Here is a 19,299-nt window from a genome sequence, read left to right on the forward strand (position 1 = left end):
TATTATTAGTGCAGGATTCTAGAAAAGAAAACCGTGGACAGATTTGAGACTAAAAAATTTGAATGGTGCGGTCTGTGGGCGGGGCTAGGCTGTTAAATAAATACTTGCTGCTGTTTTTGGTTTCACACTGCAAAACAAAATAAATATTCCAATTTCATTCTCAACCATCAATCTTCTTCTTCTTCACAAAGCAAGCACAACATGTGTAGATCTATCGATTATCCTGTTGGAGATAGAAACCCATTCACAATCACCAACTTTGATTTTGATGAACTCATTCCAATCAAAGAAAACACCATCTTAGTCACAAAGATAAAGAAAACCAAACACAAGACCAATAAGTGTATGTTGGAGAACATTCCAGAGGAAACAGAGCTATATGCTGATAATGATAATGAAGATACTTGTTCAGAAGAAGAACTTGAAGAAGCTTGTAATCACTTGGAAATGGATTTGCAAGTACTTAGAAGGTCCCTTGATATGGGACTTTGTGTACTCTGTCTTGGTGTTGGTTACATAGTTTCTACTAAATTTCGACGACGACCCATGTTTTCTTCATTTTTATCTGCATCCTCTTTCTTGTTCTTATAACATAGTGGATAATTTATTTAGTGTCCGTTTGAATTCACTTATTTTTAACTTTTTGTGTATTACTTTTGTTAAGGTAGTTTACGAAAACTTATTTGTTTACCTAACCTCAAAAATAACTCAATCCAAATTCCAAACGAGTTCATTGTACTACTGGTTAATTTCCTTTTGTGCATATATCCATTTTGTTACAATTGCTTACTAAACCCAAAATTAAGTTTTGTGACTTAAATGAGAAAGAAATTTCAAACAACACTAAGATGAGAAAGAAAAAAAGTTGTGACAAAAAAATTAGAATAAGATATAGTTATGCTTCCTAAGAGTTGCATTATCCTCTTAAGAAACAAACTCAGATGTAGCATGCATAAACGTAGTTAACCAATGAAAAAATAGTAGATTTTGTAGAAAAGGCAAATATAATAATGCATCAGTTGAAGAACTATGAGACATGAAAATATTTGATTGTATCAGACAATATTTGATTGTATCAAAAAATATTCTATAAAACATGCAATATAACAGGTTCATATCACAAATCAACACAGCAGTTACCAATTGATTGTATCACAGACATCACAAATTCTGATCAATAAACCAACACAGAAGTTCCCAATTGAAACAAAACCATGATAAACTAAGCATAAATGTGTTACATTATACAAATTGTTAAATAAGAGGCCGAAACAAATCCACAGAAACAAAAAGAGACAGAAAGAACAACAAGCCTTTTGGTCTCACTGGTGGAACCAAAGACAAAACATACTGCAAGAAACATGACAATGTTGAAAGATACAAGTATTCTGTTAGGAACCCAGAGAATTGAATTCAAAGGAAGAATTATTTCATTGAAAGATTAAGAAACAATAAAAGATAGAGTGAGAATAGGATAAAAATCTCTCCTCCCAGTATTTCCCCTTCTACAATAGTCACTACTCTATTCACAAAATTTACAATTCTCAATAATAATCTGTATCCTATTTATACCAATATTCCTCTAACTAACTGACTAACATATTCTCTGACCACTCTTACCTACTTTAATTCTCCTTAATTCTATATTCTAACATAATCTATATGTAATTTCGTTTTAGGTCACGTGAAAATGGAATTAATTTCAATAATCTCAGACCACAGCAAGACCCTTGAAATTTAAACAAGTGTAATCCATGTTAAATATACATTTTCACACTATGCTTGAGATTCTTAAGCTGCAGAACCTAAGATATTCACTTCAAATGATTTATGACCATATTAAACTTGTGAAAATGCTACCAGTGGTCAGAACAAGTACAGGTCCCATCACGAAAATGATGGAACCGGCTAGCATCTCTAACAATTATCAACCTGTTTGTGACCTTTGATATTAGTTTTACAGCAGTGTGACAATCATCACATATCCGAAGGTTTTTAATTACGTGGATGGGTGCCGGAGAAGGTATTTTCATGAGGCCATATGCTATGGCGAGCTTCTCACTGTGATAATTAAGATAACTTTCCTTCTGTTCATCTTCCACATCATGCAGTACAGCTTCAATATTCGGCACATATCCCAATTGCTTAATCATTTCCAATAATATTTGAACCTTTTTGTAAATTTGAATACACTCTGGATGACTGCTTCCATCTGAAGCAAAGACGTGGACAACATTTCTTATCTCTAACCAACTTACTCCAGGTTCCTTCTTAACATTTCTTTCCCTCATCAGTTTCCTAATTGTTGTGACCCCGTCCCAGCTACGTGCCTTTGCATACATATTTGATAGCAATGTATATGTCCCCACATCACGAGGGTCCATCTGTAAGATAGTTTCTGCAATTTGTTTCCCCAAGCTATAATTTCGATGAACATTACATGCATTAAGCAATACTCGCCAGGAAACAACATCCCACTTCACTTGTGTTGTCTTCATGAAATTCTCAGCCTCTTCAAGTAGACCAGCTCGGCACAAAACCGCGACCACACAGGTGTAGTGCTCCAAGCCTGGCTCGATCTTAAAATGTTTCATTAGCTGATTCAAATAGTAAAATCCTTCTTTCACAAGAGCCAAATGAGCACAGGCGGATAGAACACCAACAAAGGTTACATGGTTTGGACATTCTCCAGTAGAAACCATGTCTTGAAACACTAGCAAAGCTTGTTTACCAAGTCCATGTTGGGAATACCCACATATCATAGCATTCCAAGTGATAATATTTCGATGCATCATATCAAAGAACACATTATATGAGGAATCAATGCTGCCACTCTTGGAATACATATTTATCAAAGTGTTTCCGACAATTACATGATTCTTAAAACCTAACTTCTCAACCCTACCATGCAATATATCGCCATGTTTGAGTGCTGCTATACCTGCACAAGCATTAAGCAAAACTGCAAAAGTGAACTCGTTGGGCATAGTACCTTCTTGATCCATACATGTAAGAAGATTCAACGTCTCCTCAAAATCGCCATTCTGCAAGTAAGCGGTCATGACGGATGTCCACACCACCACATTCCGATTTTGTAAACCGTCAAAAACTTTCCTCACATTCAAAACATCGCCACATTTTCCGTACATGTCTACCAACATGCTACCAACAAATACATCAAACACCAAACCTCCTTTCAACAACTGTGCATGAAGTTGCAAACCCAATCGCAAATCTCTAATCTGACCACAAAGTCCCATGACACTAACATATGTAACATTGTCCCAAACCGCACAGTCATCCACCATTCTCCCCAAAACATCCACGGCTTCGGCCCAACGCCGAGACTCCACAAGCGCATTCAACACAGAGTTATAACAAAATGCATCATTATTACTACCATGCTCACTATCCAAAACCTGCAATGCTAAATCAACATGAAAACACTTCGAGTACATATGAACAAGAGCGCTTTTCACATAATGATGAAAAACCAACCCAAATTTAAACAAATACCCATGACACTGCATCCCTTCAAAAACTCTCCGACTATGAGAACAAGCAGAAAGAACAGTGGTAAACACATACTCATTCGGTAAAACATCATTTTGAAAGGACGAAACCATATTTTTGAAGAGTGAAATAACTTCCAAGTGTTCACCACTATGTAAATAACCACCCATTAAAGCATTATAAGAAACAACGTTTCTAATTGGCATTTCATCGAACAGGTAACGTGCCAAACAGAGTTTGGAACATTTAACATAGAGATTGATTAGGGAGTTAATTTGAACAATGTGAGATTGGCGGTATGAAGATTGGTTGCGAATGAGCAACTGGGTATGGATGGTTTTGCCAAAGTTTAGATATTTAGCATCAGCAGAGAATTTTAAGAGGTGTAAAAGGTCTTCAAGTGATGCATACCTTGAATAAGAAGCGACTGCCATAGCTATTATGCTACTTTGTGTTATTGGCAATAGGTGAGAGGATAATGGTGAACGCGAGTGGAGTAATGATTCGCCGGCGAAGTGTTGATGGTGGCTCCCAACCAGGAAACGGATCTCTGACTTGAATTTGCGGATTGGGAAGGCCGGAAGGTGAACCACAAGCTTGAATATTTGCGCTTTCAATGACGCAACGATGACGAAGCTCGACGGCGACGATGAAATGACCGACGAGAAACACGGTCGGAGGGGACGAAGCTCAAAGGCTACAACGGCGACGATCAACGACAATAACGAAACTGGAAGTAATGGATTTTACAGTTTTTGTTTTCTTTACACGCCGTTTTTTTCAGTTATTTTCTTTTTCAACTATTTTGTTTTTTTTCAATTACTAGTTGACCACGTTTCAACTAGTCAACTATCAACTATTCCCTCTTGTAATTATTATAAGGAACACTTTGAAAAAATCACACAGATCAATGAAGCACATTTAACATAGTTATTTTCATTTCATACTCTTATAAATTTTAATTTATTTCATGTATACCCTTATTTAATTACTCTTTATTCAACTAACTTACTTATTTTTAAATTCTCTCTCATAATAAATAAGGGCATAAGTGAAATTAAACATTTAAAACATTTGAAAATTGGTCAAAGTTTCTTATAAAAAAGACCAAATTTTTTGCCCTAAGTGTTACTTATAAAAAGGACCGAAGGGAGTATAATCTATACTAATCTATCTATATCTAGCTATTCTACCTATACTAATAAAAATGATAGATGAGTTTGGGCTGAATTTTTATTATTGTCAATTTTATCCTTCAAAAACTTCCACCGATCAATAGTGAAAAAAAAACTGCTCTCAAATATCAAAATTAAAACTAACTTCGGTGCTGTTTACACTGATTTTTGGTAAACAACCGCTAGTTTTATTTTCTTTCTTACTGATAAGTGCACCCAAGAAGAAAGTTAAAAATATCCTAATGGAACCACAAGTGAGTAAAAAAACTCAAAACATTGAAAAGAAATATATCATAAGAAAAGACGTTTAGAATTGGTATATGACATTAATTCTTAATTTTCCTTTCAAACTTTTGGTTAGGTTCTTAGGAGTAAAGATGTCAGCTCAAAGGTAAAATAACATGTCATAAAATCTGGATTGTAGATATTTATTTTAAGTAGTTAGAAATATTTTATGATATAAAGATGTGGTTGATATTCAAAAAAAAAAAAATTTAGACAAACAGGAAATAATGAATAATGTTTTTGCTATATTATTCACATGGTATATTGGTACAATGAGGAGTGCTAGTAACACACTCTTTAACAAACACACTCTAACACACTTTCTTCTATTGGTTAAAATTTATATGGGTCCCACAAAAATTATATGGGTCCACATTTTTTTATGGGACACATGTGAATTTCAACCAATAAAAGAGAATGTGTTGGAGTGTGTTTGTTAAAGAGTGTGTTGCTAGCATTATTCTTGCTACAATATATAGTTTTGTTTGTGCCAAAAAAAATAAACAAAGGAAGAGGTTTTTCTTTTTTACAAAAAAAAATAAAGAGGCTGTCTGAAATCAAAATCATTGCTTCCTATAATTATTGTTTCATTTCCACCAACTAATTAAAATTTGATTTCATTATTTGACCCTAAAATAACTGTCATTTTTAATAGTGAATCTCATAATATCTCTTAATTTGAATGTTTTGATCTTGTAACCTTAACAAGGTTGCTGGGAGGAAGTTCTCAAACAATAGGTAAAATATTTTCTTAAAGTTGTTAACCAGTAATGTTTTTTGTTAAAATTATATTTCATCTTTTTAATGATATTTAAGTACTTAGGTTGTTGCGACTGAAGATGTTAGCTCAAAGGTAAAATAACATCTTATCAAACCTTTATTCTAAGTACTCTTTTTATAGGGTGTTAACTTAAGTTGTTTTTGTTGATATATTAGGCCGACAAAACTTTCGATCCTGTTAAAAAAGTTACCAACAAGATGGAAATTTGGAGACTAGGTGTGCTTCTCGATGATATGTGGATTGTATACAAAGGAGAATCTGAAGATCACGTTGATTTGTTACTTAGGAATGTCAAGGTACTTGACAATAATCAAGTTTTTTATGACGAATTTAAAATTTAACTCGGTATAATGATTTTGTAATACATGCAATGTATTTATTTGTAGGGAGACATTATCCAAGCTACGATTATGCAGAATGACATTAAGAAGTGGAAATCAAAACCCACACAAGGAAAAACCTACTACATGCATAATTTTAGAGTTGTTGTGAATGATTCAGCATATAAAATGACTCCACACAAATTTAAGTTAACATTTGCTGGTGCGACAATGGTTGATGAAGAAGACATACCTGGAATTCCCTTTACTGCATTCAACTTTAAGGATTTTGCGGAAATCCAATCTGGGAAATATGTACCTAATCAATGTGTTAGTAAATAGAATTAGCTTTTAAAACATGCATGTTTCATTTTTTTATGAGTATTTAGTACTTTATAATTAATATTTTTTTTAGATGTCATTGGAGTTATTCACACTATAGGGAAGTCTGTATCTCAAAGTTCATCAAAAAAATGAAATATTGCATTTACTCTGAAGGATCTACAGTAATAGGTTTATAATTTTGTTGTAAATTTATTTTTAATAATAATCTATGCCACTAATTCTTTGTTCACTTTTTTTTTACAAAATTCTTTCACTACAAGAAAACAGCCATTTATTGGCGGCCAAAAGCCCTCAGGAAGAGGCAAAAACTGCCAGAAACTGCATAATTAGTGGCAGCCTACTGGCGGCCACGTTACGCCAGTAAATAAGGCGTCGGTAACGTTCTTGGCGGCCTAAGCCGTCGCAAACCGGCATGGCGAAACATACTGGCGGCCCAGACCGCCACAAGTCAGCAATGGTCAATTCAAGGACCAAAGCCATTATTGGCGGCCTAGACCGCCGCAAAATAATAGTGTCGGAAAGGACAGTTCTTTGCAGGTTGCAGCAGAGCTACTGGCGGCCTGGATCGCCACTAACATTTCCCATATTTTGACCAGTTAGCGACGGCCTGAACCGCCACTACGGCCTATTCGATTTTTTTAAAAAAAATGTTTTTAATTAATTATTTTGTTTTAAAAAAAGTTTTTTTAAATATTAATTGCTTTAAAAAAACATTTTATTTTATTTAAATATAAAATTTAATAGTTTTAATTATTTTGTTTATATTTATTTTTTTAAAAAAAATTTATTTAATTTAAAAATAAGACATGCATGTGGTTAAGTTAAATATTAATAACTATTTTTCTTTTTACACGATCTAATAATTTTGTTAAAAAAAAATTAATAATATAACTTTTAAACATACACGATCTAATAATTTTTGTAAAAAAAATTAAAAATATAACTTTTAAACATACACGATCTAATAATTTTTGTAAAAATAAATTTAAAAATATAACATTTAAACATCACATTAAACATATAACCGGCGAGAATAACTTCAAAAACATCACATTAAACATATTAACCAACAATATATTTTAATAATAACAAAACAAATACTAAGCTTAAAAGATCACACAAACATATATATTATACAAACCAAATAATATTACTTACTTGTTGTGCCGGGTAGTGTCTGACTTTGAGTTCTTTAGACTAAGCTCTCAACCACGACAACCGACGAACCAACCATGAATCTCTAAATAAAAAACAGAAAAACAACTATTAATAAAAATATATATAACATTAAAAAACAACTCATAAAGTTTTTAAAAAAAAAAATTGAACTTACATTATTATGCTGAGGAAGAGTGATGTCTACATTATACTCCTATGTACAAATCGCCAAACAAAATAACACTTGCTACATTAAAATTTTAAAAATATCTATTAGCATAAACACAATTTATTATATCAATATAAACATAAAATATTAAACTTTTAAACTTGCATAAATATTAGAGAAATACTTACCAAAGTGAAGAAGAACAAGAGTGAAATGATAAAGAGTTAGAGAATTTTTAGAGAGATGTTGGAGAAATTTTAGATAGAGAATGGATTGTGGGAAATGAGAGTTGTGAAGTGAAGGAAGATATATATAGATGGGGATGAAATTCGTGAAAACTGGTCTTGGAGCTTATTGGCGGTCAAAGCCGCCACAAAGCCCAAGGAACATCTTCCAACGCTTCCAACGGTCATATTTTTTAAATTCCCAAAGAGTTTGTGGTGGGACAGGCCGACAGTAATGGCTGGCCAGATATCAAGGAGCTTATTGGCGGTCAAAGCCGCCACAAAGCTCAATGACGACAGCCAATGGTCATTTTTTTTAAATTCCCAAAACCTTTGCGGCGGCCAAGGCCGACAATACTGACTGGGCGAATTTTAAGGCGTGTGACAGCTTTCTTTTTTTGGATTCTTGCATAGTTAGTGGCGGCCTGGGCCGCCGGTAATTGAAAAGACAATTACAGACGGCCAGGACCGCCGGTAATGGTTTTCGTTCGCATACGTTTATGGCGGCCTGGACCGCCACTAATAGAAAACCCAGTTTCTGGCGGCCAGGTCCGCCAGTAAGTTTTAATTTTGTTGTTTAAATAATATTTGTTTATGTTGTGGTGGTTTTTTATACTTATTGGGGGCTTAGGCCGCCAGTAAGCTACAGAGGGCCAAAATCGCCAGTAATTTCCGCCGATAAATGAATGTTTTCTTGTAGTGTTTGTTCACTCTATGTGACTATAATAACATACCACATGTACAAAATTCTTTGTTCACTCTATGATGGATTGCACTCTATGGGAGTCTCTTTCTATTCAATTTATAGACTTTTACAACAAGCTGATTGATATCGGTCATGTGGTTTTAATTATCAAACATGTCCGTGTGAAGGAACCACAAAGGTATACTAATGAATTAAAATGTTAGTTAACACTTTTAATACATTTTTAATAACTTTTACTTTTTTTCCTAATTGTAGGGAACTATCCATTACAACTCACTAATGTTTGGGCTGAAACTCGACTTTTTTTTATCAGACTATTCCTGAGATCAAAGCTCTCTTGAGCAGGTTTAACATTATAACAATCGATGCATTTCAATTATTGAGTTATTTCTTACGCCGTACATTTTTGATTATGTTGAACTTATAATACAATATATTTCCTTCATGCAGTTTGCCAAAGGACATTACTTATTTGACACAACATAGTGGAGTTTCAAATTCATCTCAGTTCTACACCCAAAATTCTTTTGCCTCTCAATTTAATTCTGATGAAAACTTCATGGAGCAAGCTCGTGTTCTTAGTTTGGGGGTATGAAAAAATTGAAGCAAGTTATGGTATTAACTCAACAAAGTTAATTAACAACAATTGTTGCCTTACTAATCCTTGATGTATTTGGTATCTTTGTTGTAAATTTTTTGTGCGACTGTTGTTACTGAAGGAAAATCGTAGCAAAACAGAGATGTAAAACGCAGCGGAAATTAAAATTTTCCTTCGATGGATCCTTGCGAATGGACATGATCAGGGTTTCGGTTATTACCTTTGAAGAACAAATTCCTCGATTCTGAGTTGATCACAAGCACTGCACGATCGCAGCACCTATAGTCGGTCCACACGAACAGTTTCCGTTCACCTCTTAGTGCTAGCTGCAAGACGACGGTAGAGGGAGATTTAGTGCGGTTAGGGTTTTAGAGAATTTTAGGGTTTCTCCAAAATTCGGATTATGTGTGTAACCACCAGACTGAATTGCATAAGGCTCTATTTATAGAGCTTCTTATGTTGTCTTCAGGCCAAAACGGTTATTGGACTTCGCAAGCCCAATAACCTACTGTTACTAATCGCACCCCACCAATAAGTCATGCTTATTTCTCCCGTCATTAACTGTCCTTATGTGTGTGACCCTGTAGGTTTTTATGACGTTGGCAATAATATTAATCTCAATATTATAAACAGTGAGCGGTATCTAGCAACACATCACTGCTACCCAAGTCACAAGAATGTCACGTGATCTGACAAACCTTTCAGTGATAAATATCTTGTGTATAATTACCCTTTTACCCTTATGTCTATATTGAACACAAGGCATAGTATGTCAACCTTGCTAAGTTCAATATGTTGGTGTAAGCCCTAGACGCCAATTATTTATGATTGCATGATACTTGTATTGAATAATTCATTTATTAAAGGCTTAATTAGTCTTTTGGTCCCTTAAAGACATTTTAGGTTTCACAATGGTCCCTTAAAAAAAAAGGTATGGATTGGTCCCTTAAAGACACATCAGTTTCTCAATTGGTCCTTTCTGTCAATTTTTTACAAAAAATGTTAGTTTTAGTTGACTGGATTGTGAATGTCATTAAGTGTAAGTGGTCCACCAAAAACCTTATTAATTTTTAAAAGTTTAACCATTGGAATTTTTTGTTATAATTGAAGTTAAAATTTAACGGAAAGGACCAATATGACAAACATATATGTCTTTAAGGTACCAATCCGAACCTTTTTTTCTTTAAGGGACCAATCCGAGCCTTTTTTTCTTTAAGGGACCATTGTGAAACCTAAAATGTCTTTAAGGGACCAATAGACTAATTAAGCCTATTATAAAGGCTCTTCTTTATTATTTTTATGTGTTAAAATAATAAAGTCCCTAGAATAGTTAGTTCGTTAAGTGGAACGTTAAGTATGACTTAATCGTGAGAATCCATTAAACATAAGAACACTATTCTTAAAGCATCCGTAGTCAAGCTTTAAAGTGAAATGGGATAACATTAAAGCATAGAGGCTATTATGTTGGTAGACTGATGATCACATCTCACGGATCATGGATAAAGAATTATCAAGTCTTCACATAGATATAAATGTTAAGGGTAACATTTTTATCGGATTGACCCACCGTGAGAATACTACATAGTGTGTTATGAAATGTCATAAGATATTCTCATAGTGATAAGTGGTGTATTCCACCCTTCGACCTGAAATCACTATGTACCCTGTAACGACCCGATTTTTAGTAAATCGATATTTTATATATTTGCATATATTTTGGGTTAGTGTTAAATATTTATTTACGCGACCTATAATTATTTATCGCGAACATAAGTTGTGAGCGAAACCTTTGTCGTGTTAGTGGGCTTTGGGCGTGTGATAGGGCTTAATGGGCCTAAGCCATTGGGCTTGGTTCATGACAATAGAGAGTGGTATAAGTAGCAAGTCAAACCAAGGAATAGTATCACAATTCATTTTTCATGAGAAGTTAGAGTTTGTGAGCTTAGAAGCAAGAGCAAACCCTAGGAGAGCTAGAAGAAGAACACGAGCAAGGAGAAGAGATTTAGAGGCCAAGAATCATCGTTCAATCTAAGGTGAGAGTGGTTAAGCATAAGCTTGGGTGATCCAAGAGAGGGGAGGTGTCTAGCCTCCATTCCTGAACTCTCTCATCCAATTTCTTTGGGTTTTGGGTGGAGTTTCTTTATCATAAACATGTCTTTTCATCTTAGTATGCTTAATGAACATCTAGGAGGGAATATGTATATGTTTGGTGATGGTTTTGCATGTTTATGCAACTTTGCTTATTTTGCAAGAAATTGACATGATTTTGTATGTGTGATGTGTTTTGGTGTTTTTGATTGTTGATACATGTATATATGTATGGTATATACATGATTGATCACTTATTATGCATTTATAACATGTTATGATGTATTTTGGATGGATTTAAGTGTTAAACCGCCTTTGGGAAACTCAAGAACAGATATTTTTCTGGTGTAGTTCGCTAAGCGACCAGGAGTTCGCTGTAGCGAACAGGTTCGCTGAAGCTCGCCAAAGCTCGCCATGAGCAGGTGACTTCCTGGTGAGGTTCGCCAAGTCTCGCTAAGCCCTCGCTTAGCGAAGGCCTCTGCGACAGCAATTTTTGTTGATGTTAGTAAGTGTAATTAGGCACTTGTATCATGGTTTAAGGGTATCCTTACATGATTGTTGATACACGTTGATGCTGTTAATGCTTATGGTTAATCGTTATATGATTTGTACGTGTATGCAATAAGTTGCAGTTTAAAGTATGTTTAATAATTGTATTGTGTGATGGCATTTATATAAAATGTCAAAGAAGTATATGTATTTTTGTATATCGGGTTGTCCGATAAAGAAGAATATCAGTTTGTCTGATAAAGAAGTTTAATGGATTATGTTATCCATGTAGTGAGCAGTAGCTTCGTGCTAAGTGATTATCATATGTTTGGTAAATGCATGGCATTCATAAATTCATGCATTATTTAGGGATATCAGACTTGTCTGATAAAGAAGGATATTGGACTTGTCCAATAAAGAAGGATATCAATGGTAAGTTCCTTGATAAAGAAGATGGTACCACATGCATTAGTCGTGTCTAGGTTGGCATGACATTGAATGTTTGGCATTAGTCGCATTTGAGTAAATGTGCAATTATGTGTTATGTGTTATGTGAGTTCTTTGTGTTGTCCGAAACGACGTGAAACTATCTGGTTCTGTATTTGTGAGTATGTGTTATCTGGTGTATTACTTATTGAGGCATGTGTGTGAGTTAGTAATACGTGATATGTTGAATATAGGTGCGTTTCTATATTCGTATGTATGTGATTATGTTTACTAACTCTCTACCTAATTGTTATGTGCTGGACCTTTGGGGGTTCAGGTATTCAGGTCGAGGTTTCGATCGAGCATTAGCTGTAGATCGTTTTGGTGTGGAGCACTTTTGGTGAGGAGCTAGTGTAGGCTACCTTTGTATAGTTTTGTTAAGTTTAGTTGGGCTGTGATGTATATTAGTGCTCTGGTATTCTGTAACATCGAGTCGGGGATCGTTTGTATTCCGTCGTATATCGATGTGAACATCTTAACTTATGTTTTATGTAAATGAATTATCTTTTGAACTATTTTGTTCATTGCTTTGAAAATCCTTTATTTAATTGTTTTTCCGCTGCGACGTTTCGTGTCATGTGCACGATCGTTTAGAAAATGTTTTCCGTAGCGCTCCGGCTACTTATCTTTAAAAAGTTTTTAAGATCACGTTTTTAAGGGTAGTTAGTTCGGGGTGTTACATACCCTAGATGTAGGAGTGTATTACCTTGTTGTCATTCAAACGTTATCCGTAACAGGATTACTATAAAGTTGGTTGATGGGTATTCTACGAATCATGCTGAGGGACCTAGATGGAATTTGCCCCTCCTACATAACAGAAGATATGTCTATGAGCCCAATATTGCACTTAGCAAGGGTGACATATTATGCCGTGTGTTCAATATAGACATAAGGGTAAAAGGGTAATTATACACAAGATATAGTTGAATAGAAAGTTGAAATACAATCGGATAAATTGGGGTTGAATCTTTTCAACCGTTGAAGAAGCAAGTGGGTGGGGGAGGGAGCGGGTCCCCTTCCTCCACTTGACAACCTATTATTTGTTGGTGTGATTTTTAGATTCTTATCATATCGTTATCATTTGGGGTCAATTATTTCGTATTAAATTATTTTTTTTAAAAAAAAATTCACCAAAATTCATCATTTTTTTTTTGTCTATAAATAGAGACTTGGTTCGTTTTATTTGGACACAAAAAAAATGAAATTTTCATTCTAATATATATTTGCTTCCTTAAATAGTGTCAGGGGCACTAACATTTTCTTAATTTAACTAGTCAAGTCTTAACTATGAGTTCTTGATTGTATGTAACTAGTGTGGGTGCCCGTGCGATGCACGGTTCACGTAAGAAAATTTTGTTTTTTTTTTTGTGGTAATTATAATATTGATAAATAGTTTGACTGTTGTTGATAATAATTAATATTCGTTGAACGACACAACGGTGGATTATTCCACCCAACCGAATTTTATCCATACGATTGAGTAAATAATCAAACCTCTTAGCACATATTTAACGAATTTCAAACACTTACTATTCGAAAGAATTATTGGTTGGATGTTTCAACAAACTTTTATCAAACAATTAATTAATTAAAGAGCAAATAATTCATAACTTGAGTAAAAACAAAACCAATAGCAAAACGAATTCATAAGACTAGTAATGTCTTTTGTTTGATAAAAGATCTCATACAACCATAAAACGATAACAAATAGTGGATAACATATATAAATCCTATCACTAATTCAATTTGTACACAAATGCAACATTAGTGGGATTGAACAGAGTAAATTTGAAATACAAGAAATCACCAACGACAAATTCGCCCCTCATGCAGAAATTGTCTCATCCAATACAAATTGAGGTAGTTCTAAAAGGTATATCAGTGAGAGCAATATCAAAGGAATATATTGTTCCATTATCACAACAAACTATAACAAACTCAAAATTGCAGCTCCTAAGTTAATCATCAAAAGACCCAAGAACATTTTGCACAAATCAAATTTGCAGTCAACACAATTATTAAGAAAATAAAAAGTCATTGAACAAAAAATTAAAACACATAAACACGTACCAATAAAAGTTTCATAATGTTGTCCATAGTGACATCAATGTAGAATTCCAATGTATAATCAGACTTGATAAATCGACTATGATACATTGGAACTTGACACAATTTTCCCATAATAAACAAAATCAATTTCGTAGTTATTTTCAAATCTAAAAACATCTTTCATTTCCCTCCAACCATGAGTAAGAAGAGGACGAATAGAACTTTTGTTATAGGTCATAACATGTAATTTGTCCTCATAATCAACAAAACTCCAACTTTCAAGCAAATCAGAATCCTACTCTTTGGCAAAAATATGATCCACTTCACCAAAAATCTACAACCATGATAGAAACAAACTAAAATTAAAATCAGACAATTACAGAATAAGAAAACACAATTATGAAGAATGTAAGTATTATACAAAACCGTAAATCATTGCTTATAATGATAATAAAAATACATGATTGCTTAGCTATATAGCAGTGAATGAAACCATTGGAGTGAGTTGAAGATACTTACTATAAAGATATATTTTGTTTAATAATGTAGAGGAAAAAAAATCAAATGACAAGTACAACCAAATGTAAGATAAAAACAAATATATATAGTGTATATTGTAGTTTAGCAATGAAAAAATAAACCAAAAAATCAAATCAATCATGAATTAAAAAAATAAATATTTTGGGAATAAGTGATACAATTTCTGACATACTTACTGCGGTTTTATTTCTTGTGTGTACCAAAGCTCCTAGCCGAAAGCAACATAAGAAAAAGTTGATTGCAATTGAATAAGCCAAACACAATAAATGCAACAAAGAAGTCTTAAGCTATTAAAAGTCCACAAACATTAAATGAAAATACTTTAGCTTTCATAAAAAGTGAATTGTTAAGCTGATCCTATACACGAAAATGAGCTGTAAATGAAAGGAAAATATGTCCATCAAATCAATCTAATCTTGTCTAACTTTAAAAAACAAATATAAAACAAAAAAAAATTATGGATGAGACAATAAGTACCTAATTAATATTAATAAGACAACGAAGTAGTGTTAAAAAAATAATAGTATTAAAATATAAGAAATGATGAGATCGTGAGATAAATAAAAGGCAAAAAAAAATTGCAATATTAAAAAAGAAATGCATAACACAATTTATAATTAAATAATAATAAGACCTAAAAAAACAATTAAATGAAGTCGTAATTTTACCTTATACATATTTTTATAAGGGAAGTCAATTTTTTCTGAAAACTTCTTGATAAACAATATTGGTTGTTGAAGTTGACGAAATATCAAATTCATCAAGAGCTAAAACCTTGAGACCTTGTCTAGTTTTCACCCGAGAAACGGCAACATACATCTGTCCATGAGTAAATACCGGTATAGGCAAATAAACTCCAACATTTGACAAAGTTTGTCCTTGACTTTTATTTATAGTCATTGCAAAACACACACAAAGAGGAAATTGCAAAAGTGATACCTATAGTAGAATCAGACGGTGTTAAGCTAATCCGAGGGATAAACACTTTTTCTCCATGATGTGGTTTGTTGACAATCCCAGCACCAATAACATTGAAGCACAATTTCGTAACTATTAATCGAGTGTCATTGCAAAGACCAGAAGAAATATCTATATTCCTCAACAACATTACAGGGACACCAACCTTAAACTTTAATTTGTGATTAGGCGTTCCAAAACATTTAATATCATTTTAAAACTCTGTAGTGATCCATCATTGGTCAATACCAACATCTTCGTCACATCTAGAAACCGTATCACAGCTAAGATATTCTTTTTCTTCACCGAGTAACAAAGACATAACATAGTCATTAACTTTTTCTACCAAATTTAGAGTTGGAGTCAAAATAGCACGGTTTTGAAAAAAAGTGTAATCACCAACGTTGTTAATGAAGTCCGGAAAAATTGCATAAAAAATATCTCCAATATAATTTTCGGAACTTTTAACACGAAGATCTGGTATTTCAATGATAGCTTCACCATCTTCAGATTGACCTAGTTTACCATCACCAATATCTAGGATCCATTTACCAAATTCAACCAAAGCTTGATTCTGTTCTATGTCATTAGAAAATTGTAATCTCATATTTTACGATAATTTCAACACTATGCATCTACGCCACAAAATAGATGAATTAATAACGGCATGAACGATAACAGCTCTTCCACCCTTTGGTACCATGGGAAGAATTTGCCTAAAATCACCACCCAAAACAACAGTTTTACCCCCAAATGGAAGCCTCGAAGAACCCACCACAACTTTATCCATCACATCACGCATTAACCTCTCAAAAGATTCAAAAGCTATTAATCATTGGAGCTTCATCCCATATAATTAAACTTGCCATCCCTAGATGTTGAGCCTTCTTACCATGTTTGTCAATTATGCAACATTACTCTTCAGTTAAAACTAACGGTATTCTAAACTATGAATTCGCAGTTCTCCCCCCAGGAAGAAGTAAAGAAGCAACACCACTTGATGTCACATTCAAAACAATTTTGTCTTCTGATCTAAACCGAAAAGAAAGTGCATTCCATAAAAATGTTTTCCCAAATCCATCAACAAAAAACATGAGGCCCAAATTGTTGGTGACAACATCAACTATTTGATTATATGCCAATAATTGTTCCTCATTTAAACTCCTGAATAATTCCTCATGTTTCAAAACCATTTCGTTGGCAATAAAAAGATTATCATATATATCAACATCATCAAAAACTATTTTAGGAAAATACTCATAATCATTCAAGCATTTTCCATTCGCTCTAAGAATTTTATCTATTTCAATTAAACATAACCTTTTCAGTTCTTCGGAAGAAATAACCAAATCTCCACAAGAAAATAATAAAGATGAAAATGTGCTATTTAACATAAAACTCAATTTAGTAAATGAAATTATATTCAATATACGAACAAGTAATGAACATGTAACACTCAACTAACCTGGATTTTGGAGAGTTCGTCGTTTTGAATACATAATTCCATCTGCCATAATTTCCCGTTTTTTTTCAAAAACATTTAAAGGATTACTCATAGTTGAACCTAACAATAAAATTGTAAAAACTTTTCTAATATAAAACCCAGATCTAAGAATAGAAAGTTCATCTATAGCATCCAAAAATTGACGATCATCAAGAAGCTAACGTAATGCACCACAAGTTTCACGATATGAATCACATATATGTCCATTAACAGTTCGAATATCTTCAAAACATGTACAACCAATCTGATGATTCAATAATAATCTCAAATAAAATAACTCACGGTTGCTAATTGGAAAAAATGTCAATCTTCCAATCGATTGTTGTTTATTCCGCGGATGCCAACGACGAGCATCAGGATCGTACATAAACAAAGAAGCAAACTGAGTGTATGTCAATGAACGTCCTAAAGGGTATGTCTTGTTTGCCTCCATCCATGCACAAAACATAGTCTTCTTTTCCCTATTTCGAGCCACAACAGATGGAAGATTTGATTCATCGGTAAAAGTTATCCTCTGCTCATTAATAAGATGAAAAGTACATTGTGTAACTCCTGGCGACCGACAGTGAATATCAAAACCAAACGTCCTCCATATGGACTCCGATGGAGATAAATAACTACAATCATAAAACTGCTTAATTTCATCAACAATTTCTTCACCATCAACTTCAAGAGCAGCTGTCACTTTGTCAACTTTTGTGATATACTTAAACAAATACTTAATACAATTTGACTTGTTGCAAAATTCAATATCGACATGAGCCTGGTACTTCATAATCAACGATGGGTTATACGACACAACACTTATATTGTCTAGAAGAACACAAACACCTTTCTTCAACACAATAACTCATAAATCACGCCGACGATAAATGGGATATCCACGTTCATCAAAAGTTGTCCTGCTAATAAATTTCTTTGGGTAAAACTTCGAACATCGTTTATCTTTCATGCATGGACATGACAAAAAAAACTCAACCGACAAAATCCATGAATCATAAACTGACTAACCAATGCATATAACTTTGGGAACATATGCTCATCAGGCAACTCAACAGATATTACATAATTGATTGATTCGGGTGACTCAAGCTTGTTACATTGATCTAGCCATAACAATATATGCGCACGAGGCAACCCCAATTTTTGAAATTCAATAGTATATACACCTAAACAAAAAAAAAGACAATGTCAAATTAGAAATAAAACACGGGAATAACTTAAAGATAACGAAAAATAAACTTACCGGCGACAACTTTTCCAAAGAATTCGCCGTTCTTAAAATCCTGCATCATCTCCTTCAATTTAAGGAGGAAAACACGACAGCTAATATCAGGTCTATAAGGAGCATAATTCCTTGATTTAGACAAATACGTTGAATTTCATCCCACTTTGGATTACATGTGATTGTAAGTAACAAATCAGGGTAACCAAAGTTCTTACAAAGTGTCATTGCATCTTGACATATATTAAACATATATCTTTTTCCCCAAGTGAAAGAAGAAGGCACTGCGACACATGATCCAACAAAAGATCTATCAATATCACCACAACTTACAGCTTCTTCAACACAAGCCAAGAAATCGGCCCTAATCTTGCTTTGATTATTTCGAATATATGACAAGAGCAATGCTAGGGACACACTCTCACACACACTCCCACTAACACACTCTTATTGATTGGTCCACCTCATCTATTTTTTCAAATGTCTTACCTGTTAACCGGCTAAACAAGTTAACTTTTCTTTATTTTATTTTTCTCTTTCTTTTTTCTAATTGATTATTGACCACTGTCTTCTCCACTACCACCGCCAATACCCAATCAACCCATCAACAACCATTGCCAACGCAGAGAACCATGGGAATTTGTACAATTAAAGGAGTTGTTTCAATTTTTTGAGAGGCATAACCCA

At 33.7% G+C, this 19,299-nt stretch overlaps 1 protein-coding gene and 1 pseudogene across 1 annotated transcript; both read right to left on the reverse strand.

Annotated features, from left to right (window-relative positions):
- Window positions 1–1,194: 1,194 nt before the first annotated feature.
- Window positions 1,195–4,273, reverse strand: LOC123911157 (pentatricopeptide repeat-containing protein At5g39680-like). The gene has a single exon (XM_045962514.1). It carries the CDS (start codon window positions 3,945–3,947, stop codon window positions 1,857–1,859), a length of 2,091 nt encoding a protein of 696 aa, XP_045818470.1. The 5' UTR covers window positions 3,948–4,273; the 3' UTR covers window positions 1,195–1,856.
- Window positions 4,274–15,619: 11,346 nt separating this feature from the next.
- LOC123905345 lies at window positions 15,620–18,162 on the reverse strand (annotated as a pseudogene).
- Between the last annotated feature and the right edge of the window lie 1,137 nt (window positions 18,163–19,299).

The sequence above is a fragment of the Trifolium pratense genome, linkage group LG2 (genome assembly GCF_020283565.1).
Source record: "Trifolium pratense cultivar HEN17-A07 linkage group LG2, ARS_RC_1.1, whole genome shotgun sequence".
Lineage (NCBI taxonomy): Eukaryota > Viridiplantae > Streptophyta > Magnoliopsida > Fabales > Fabaceae > Trifolium > Trifolium pratense.